Below are 8,121 nucleotides of genomic sequence, written 5' to 3' on the forward strand. Positions count from 1 at the left end.
GATGGCGGCGGCCCGGCGGGGCGGGCCCGGAGCGGCGGCGGCGGCCACGGCGGGCGCTGGTGCCCCAGCGCCCGGCCGAAAGCGGCGGTGGAGGCCCGTCCTGTTGCGCAGCTTCGTGGGCAGCGTCCAGGAGGGTGAGTCGGGGCCGAAGCCGGTGCCGAAGGTGGCTTTTCGGCGGTGCCGAAGCTGCCGTGGGCCAGCTCCGAGCTGGGCCTTAGCTACGGCCTTAGCGAGGGTTACGCGTGGCGGAGCCGCGGGCCCACCTTACCCGCTACCCGAGGGGTAGTTGCGGCCATCGGCTCGGGGCCGGGGGCTGCAGGGCTGGTGGGGGCGGCCAGTGTGAGCCGGAGCTCCCGGGGCTCGGGAGTGCAGACCTCGTAGAAAACTATACCCGTAAACATACTTGAAAACAGGTTCGGACTACTGGTAGATGTTTATGTAGATGTAAAAATGAATAGGAAAAAGAGCATCGGCCTCAGCAGCACTTTTCTGAAGTTGCAACTTTGGAGAAAGAATTAAAGAAAAAGTTATGATTAGTTTGACTTCCCTTTAGAAACTGTTTTGTTAGTGAATATTATGAAAGCCAGTAGCTCTTAAGACTAGTGCAATAAAAACATATTAGGAAAAAAGCATGTTTGGCTTAAACTTTGGTGAGTTGTTCTATACTGACGGACACTGAAACAACCATTGTTGTTTCCTTTAAGGCTAAATGATTCAATGATGTAGCATACCTTTGGAGCTGTAGAAAAGCTCGTTCTGAACATGTATAGAAAGTAAGTAGTAACAATAAAATACTGTTTAAATGCAAAGATGTAATGAATTATTAATACAGCATAATACAGAGGTTTAGTGACTTTTTGCTGTGTCACAGCAGCTGCTGCTGACAGTATTATTATCAGTGTCTTCCTGAGACTACCTTTAGGAGCTTATTTTGGAATCTATTTTGACATTTCTTACAAAGCTGTCAAAAGTAGGAAAGAAGTGAAATATTAACACATCTTTTCACTGGATTTAAAAAGCATTGGCAAAGGTGTATAATGTTGAGTAGGCATTAAGGAGCGATGTCTGCAGGCTTCTCTCGGGTTTAGGCAATACTTTTCAGTAATAATTTTCAGCAAGCTTCAATGCAACAGTAGGGAATTATAATTAAAACAGTCATTGTTTCCTTGAATTTATGACTGGTACTTATTAAAATTGACACACATAGTGGCTTTATCCATTTTGTAAAGAAAACAGATTGAGATTGTCCTGACAACAGTTGACTGGTTTGGTACCGTTTGAGCACAGGTGTATTTAACTCACTTTTTCTTATGTTTTCAGGACGAGGATTTGCATTTCGGAGGAAACAAAAGATCGAAAGACAGTACAGGAGATTATTGAGAAAGGGAAGAAAGGTCCATTCCCAACAGGATGATCAGTTTACTGATACCTATCCAGAGCACTTGAAACATCTTTACCTCGCAGAGGAAGAAATGCTTAAGAAGCGGAGACACAGGACACCAGAGGATTCAGTGTTATCAGAACAAAAGCTTAATAAAGCAGAAGAGTAAGTTTTTAAAATATGTCTTTAAAAAGAAGTAAGTGTTTCAATCATTAAAGAAATACTTTAGATCTTATACTTTACATGGATTTGAGTGTGGTGATGTGCTTTACTGAAAATGCCATTAGGTCTTAAATATTTTTCCTGATTGTAAGGAAAATAGATGGCAATGCAGGTAGTTTTGAGACGATGAGACATCATTGCACAGTATTGCCACAAGGTGGAGATAAAAATAAAGTAAAAATTTTTCCTTTTTTCTCCAGAAGAGAGTGGTAGTTTTAAATGAAATTGTGAGCAAATATATTCTCTTTGGTTTTGATCTGAATCTCCTTGATGCTGATGACTGCTTTTCACCTTTTTGTAGTGCAAGTGATAGAGTAATCAAAAACTTTGTTAGTGAACAGCCACTAAATATCTGGCAAGGCATATATTTTTTAAGTGTGAAATGTCTTTGCTACCACACTATTTATGTAATGGCTTTGTTGTAAATCGGAAAAAAAAAATTACAACTAAATAACCCAAAAAATCCACTCAAAGTAGTGTGACAGTAAATGCCAGGCAAATGGCACTGGTTTTCTTCTTTTTGCTTTGGTAGAAGTTACACGGGCAGTCTTTTATATTGCATTCTGGAAGGAACATTATTGCAGTTCCTTATTGCACAACATTAAGGACAATACTGTACCTTTCCAGTATCTAATTTCAGAATGTTAATATGCCATCTCATTCAAGAAGAAACTTTTAGAAAGGGGTTGTTACTACTGTGTTTTTTCACCTTGCCACATCAGCCTGACTTCTCTAGCAGGCAGTCTGCCGACACTGGCTGTCCTTGCATCTCTGCAGCTGCATCTGTGTGTTGGAACTAGAAAGAGATAATACAGCTCCAAGCTAGTGCATTCAGGTTTTCTAACTCTGACGAGGTTGCATGATGGGGAGAACTCTTTAGGCACCCTTTAAACTTCATGAAATATCTTCCATGTGGAGATCCAGCAGATAAGGTATGTGAGTTACTAAAGTTGTGTGCAGTTCAGTCTTTGGTACATTTTGCATTGAAGGAGTTTGGTTTTTTGTGTTTTCATGGTGATTGCTCACTGCATGGTATGGAATGGTGTTGGGTATCAAGTAAGAGTGATGCAAACAGGTCTACATTCAGTGTAGAAGGAGGACTCTTCGAAGCCTGTATTTGCAGTTAACTTCCCTGAGTATGCAAAAAACATTGGAAGACTACGCTGTGATTCTGCAATGGCTGTGGGATACATGGTTATATTTGCTTGATGATAATCAGTGTCTGAAGTACATGTATGTTTTGTTACAGGTCAGTTGTGACTGAAGGGAAGTTTAAGAAGAAAACGTCCAATCAGAAGGCAAAAGAAGAGTACGAGAAAATAAAGGCTGAGCGTGCTAGGAAGAAAGAGGTAAATCTTAAACAAAGTTCTTTATTAACTGTAGACAAAGGCTGGATTAATACCCTTTCTACCTGTCAATCTCCCACAGAGGACCGTAGGAGAAGAATACAGGCATTAGGACTCCTTCAGTGTTTTTCAACTTGACAGTAGTATTCAGGCATGCAGGCATTCAGAATATCATTCTCTTTGTTCTTACCATTTTTGTCTTGCAGTTGCTGTTAGCAGGATTTTATTATGTCAGTTGGTACATCAAGAAAAGCTTAGAGCTCTATCTACATATCCCAGTGGATTATATTAGACCACTTAAATATTGTAGAAGGGGAAGTAATAACAATACCATCATCTCATGATGAAAAGTTAAATATCCATCCTATTTCTTATGGCATTACCATAATGCAGTCTTCATATTACCTTTTGATGTACTTTGCTGGCAGTGAAACAGTTAAATGTAATAGTATCCGTGGCCAAAATTTTTAGTAATTCTCCTCATTCTAATTTAATGGGAATTATTTTTACAGGACATATCTTAATATTATCTCTGTTGAATAACTCACTTGAGTTATTGATTTGAGAGATCCGTATTTAACTGGGTTTATTCTTTCCCAGTACGTTGTTGCACGGTAAAGTGGCACGTAGCACAACTTGCAGAAGTTGTGTGACTTGCTGCTGACATACTAAATTTCAGTAACTATGCTGTAAGTATATAGCTGGATAAAACACTCTATTTCTTTAGTTTAACCGTATTTAGTTTTATGCCAGCTGGTCCTTTTGTGAGTCTGGGTGAGTTACGAGGTTATTCAGCTGATAGCTGCTTTTTTGAATGTTAGCTACAGATCATGCCAATAGAAATGAATGTTATGACCAGCTTATTTAGAGGGAATGGGAACAAGTAAAACACTAGCAAGACTGCAAGGAGTTTTCTTTGAGCAGCTCATAGAAGTTGCCTGAGGGGAGTTTTTGGCATTTTTAGTCTTATTCAAGATATTTAGGCAAAACAGTGTGGCTAAGTGCCAGAATAATAATATCATTTATGTGGAGTACTGGCATGATTATCACATACTTTACCCTCATGTATGTTAGCAAACACTGTATTCGCAGTTATTTATCTTGGGAAGAGAAATAAGCTTAAAGACATAGTTTTGGCCTCCACAAAGGCCTTTTTTGGCCTAAAAAAGCTAGGATTTAGTAAAGATCAGAAAAAAATATTAATGTAAGTAGCAACTGTCAAAGTAAGATGAACGTTCTTGCTTTGAGAAAGCATTTGGTTGGTAGTTTAAATGGATGTTGTTTACAACAGTATGCTGAATAGTGGTAAAATTATTAGATAGGAAGTGAATTACAGGTAAGTTAAAGTAGATGCTGCTCTACTTTTATAAAAAAAGAATAAATTATATTAATTGTTTTGGTAAAATAACTGCAGGATTCTGAATGGAGAGAAATTATCTTTGCATATTCTTGGGGCTTTTTTTGTTCATTTATTTGGCTGGTTATTGGTTCTTTTTCCTGAAGCCTCTTAGATTTCTGTTTAGAAATATTTTCTTGGGTTATTTCTGGTTAATTTTATATTCTGCATCAGGGAGCAAGTCTTACTAGATTTTGTATGTCACTGAAGCTATCTATACCATGGAAAACAAAAATATAATTGCTAAATTGTCATTTGTTCAGGCATTCTGCAGAAACATCCACCTTTGTGGTCATCATGGCATTGCATTTCAAAGACTAAACTTTATGAGAAAAAAATCTTCCAAATGAACTGAACCGGTCCTTCAGTCTGATTTGTGGTATATTGCATATTTGGGTTCTGTCTGTCTGTCCCATGCAATTGTGTCCAGTATTGTAGCACATCTGCACTGCCAAGACATTTACACGGGAGCTCCTGTATCGCACTCTTTCTGCCTTGCACTCAAGAGGAGAAAGTGGGGACTTTTTTTGCCTCTTTTTCATTTAAAGAGAAAAGTCAAGGAGTATATTTTGCAGAAAGGAAGTATTATGCATTGTGGCAACAAACCTTATTGTAGGATGATTTACTGAAAAAACTTGGCTCTTGAAGCTTTAGGCTATATAGTGTATTTTGATTGCAGTATATGCTGAAAGAGCATCCTGATTATGCTTTTAAGAGTAATGGTGTTTCTACTGTTAGTACAGTACCTAATTGCCAGTATCTATACAAAAATAAATTTTGTTGCTTATAGATAGCTTCACAGTCATAGAAGGTGTGTAATTGTTTCATAATCATGTATCTTTATTTAATTTCAGGAGGCAGAAAAAAGAAAACAACAAAGAGAAGAAGCTCAACGGTTGTACAAGCAAAAGAAAATGGAAGCTTATAAAATATTGAGTAAGAAGACTAAAAAAGGGCAGCCAAATCTAAACTTACAAGTAGAGTTTCTTCTTCAGAAAATACAGCAAAATACCTAAACTTCTGCATATATTTGAGTTACCTGTGGACATTTTATTAAATTACTTTTAATAAATAATGTTATTTTGCTTCTATATTACTTTTGTTATTGGCTTGATTTATCTCATGAGTCCAGTAGTGATATATTCATCCTGAAAATATGTATTGTATCCTGAGAGTAAGAGAGAGATCTGGTACCTTGAAAATAAATGGTCTGGATTTCTAAACTTAAATTCTATTAGCTACCTAATATCCTGGATTCAAAATCAATAGAACCTGGTGCCGTCTGAACGTGAATCTAACACTTCCTGCAATTGTGACTACTAAATTGTACTTACTTGGGAGGACTGAAGTGATACATGGGACATATTTGATGTCTCATGAACTGCCGGTTCTAGGAGCATGTTTTGTGTGCTTTTGGAGAGGGTTTGGCACATGAAAACAGAGAACATATACTATACTTGGATGGCTATTATTTATCATTCTCCACAAAGAAGAAAACTTACAAAAGGTCCTAAAATGGTTTGAATGTAAAGATCTCGTGGACTTGACACACACTTTGTGCTTGGTGATTTTTGCTAGCTATGCTGTATCAGGTAGATGGGTTGAGGTTTTGGTATACTGAGTGTATCAAGTTTAAATCTTTGCTCTTTGGAACATCTTTAGAAAAAGATTTCTTTTAAACTTTGATTTTTAGATGCAATTAGTGATCTTTGACCTAACAAAGTAAAAGCATCCTTCATGAGTCTAATAAGTTTCCAATAAAACAAGTAAACTATTTTCCTTAAGTTTATACAGGAGAATACTATTATACTTTTTCCTTTATTTCAGTCTACTTTGGCAACCAGGAAATAATACTGAGGTTTTTTCTGCATATAATAAAGATTAGTTAGATATTAAAGGAATATATTGGAAGAAATTTCTTAGGATGTGCTTCATAATATTTGCAGTATGTTTACAGTATTGCAGTATTATTTGTAGTACTACATTATCTCATTTAGAAGTTGATGTCAACTGCAAAGAAGTCCTTATTTAAAATGTATAGGAAAAATAGCTTTGAATTGTATGATAAGCACTGTTAAATGAGGAATAGTTTAGGAGTTTGTATAGGCTGAAATGTTACTTGTGTCAGTATCCTGAGGCTTTTTCCACCTCATCTTGTTATACCTCTTGCAAGGCTTCAAATCCTCATGCTGTAATGTCATCTGGAAAAACTATACGCAAGGCATAAATTAGTGCACCAACAGAAAGTGTGGGAGCTTTTTCTGAAATGGGCATGTCTGTTTTATGAGAAAAAGGAAGTGTAAATTTAACATGCTTATTCTGGTTTAGACTGTTCCCTCTCTGTTTTTGGTCTGGGTTTTTCTGCTTTTCTTTCCCCCAGTAATTATTGTAATTGCCAGTTTTGAATGGTTCTGAGCTGAAATATTAAAGAGCAGAAATCTGCAAAGTGCCCAGAGAATGGGAAAGGCAAATGTTAGTATAGAGAGTCTGGTTTGATTCTTATCATTCTAGGCTGTCAGCTTTTACTTTAAAAAATGAAATCAACAAGTATTTGCAATTATTAGTTATGGGGATTTTTTTATCAGGAGGGCAAAAGACTTAACATGTTAGCTTTGTGTTCTTTCTGAATAACATGAAACATCTTCCATGTGAATTCATGCTGCTTCCATTTTTTGGTCACGTCTCTGTTACCCTGTATGATCTCTATCATGTTGAAACGTGAAAAAGAGGAGTGTAAGTCCTGTTGCTGTTGCTTTTTTTTTTATAGTCACACACACTACTCTCTTCTCTGTCAGTTTGTTTTCTGTTCTCTGAAAGCCTGCAGATCTCAAGGACTGATATCTTTCCAGTACATCATCTGAATTAGATGAAATGGAAGGGACAGAGCTTCGCAGTTTTACATTTTATTCTTGTATATATAAGTTGTATAATTGGTGAATGCAGGCAGCTTTCCAGATCTCTCTCTTTTTTTTTTTTCCCTTTCATTATAGACCAGGGAAATGATGAATCAGAAATAAGGGAGGGAAGAAAGTACAATACATTCATATTTTCTTTTTGGTTCTGAGGAACAGAATCTGAAGCTTTCTTTGCTCATTTTGCAAATAGCTTCTTGAGAAATCATAATAGTAACTGAACTAGATCATGTCATTAAGTTAATTTGACAGCCCAAGGACTTTCTTACCCTGTACCCATCTCAAAAGAATTTTTTTCCATGGCACTACTAGCAAAAATAAAACCTTTGATATGTGAAATTACTAAGGCTTTGGAAATGAGGGACAAGTTAGGCTTTGGATTTTTTTTATCTTTACAGTCTGGTAAATTATGTCTGCACTAGGAATTGGGTAAAGAATGTGAAGTTAAAAGCTTGATTAATCTTAGTGTCTGTTTCTGCTTTCACAAAGTAGTGTTTTGAATCATTAATCCAAGAATTTAGAAGCAATTCTAAATGGATTAATGGATAGAAATGTTGTAAGCATAAGGAAAATGAAAGGGCACCTCACTTAATGAAGTCTGTGAGGACAGGAAAAATCTCTGAAATACCAACTTTCCATAGAATTTTTACTAAGTCATGCCTTCTGGAAATTGCTGAGTGGATAGTTAATAATGAACAGAGCCATGCAATAGCTTCCTGACTCCTCTAAAGAAAACCTTTATGGGATGTGAAAAAGAAAAAAAAAAGATGCCTAAGGTAGTTCAGTCTGAACTTTTGGTAAAATAATTGTTGGTCCACAATTGTGTAACTCGACTACAACATGCAAATTGCTCTACCTTTTAGG

General features: G+C 36.9%; 1 protein-coding gene across 1 annotated transcript; it reads left to right on the forward strand.

Annotated features, from left to right (window-relative positions):
* Position 1: 1 nt before the first annotated feature.
* CCDC59 (coiled-coil domain containing 59) lies at positions 2-5,570 on the forward strand. The gene is made up of 4 exons (XM_027665971.1): positions 2-134; positions 1,321-1,546; positions 2,853-2,952; positions 5,200-5,570. Exons 1-4 carry the CDS (start codon positions 2-4, stop codon positions 5,359-5,361), a joined length of 621 nt encoding a protein of 206 aa, XP_027521772.1. The 3' UTR covers positions 5,362-5,570.
* The last annotated feature ends 2,551 nt before the right edge of the window (positions 5,571-8,121 follow it).

Source organism: Corapipo altera, unplaced genomic scaffold (genome assembly GCF_003945725.1).
Source record: "Corapipo altera isolate COAL_440 unplaced genomic scaffold, ASM394572v1 1, whole genome shotgun sequence".
Lineage (NCBI taxonomy): Eukaryota > Metazoa > Chordata > Aves > Passeriformes > Pipridae > Corapipo > Corapipo altera.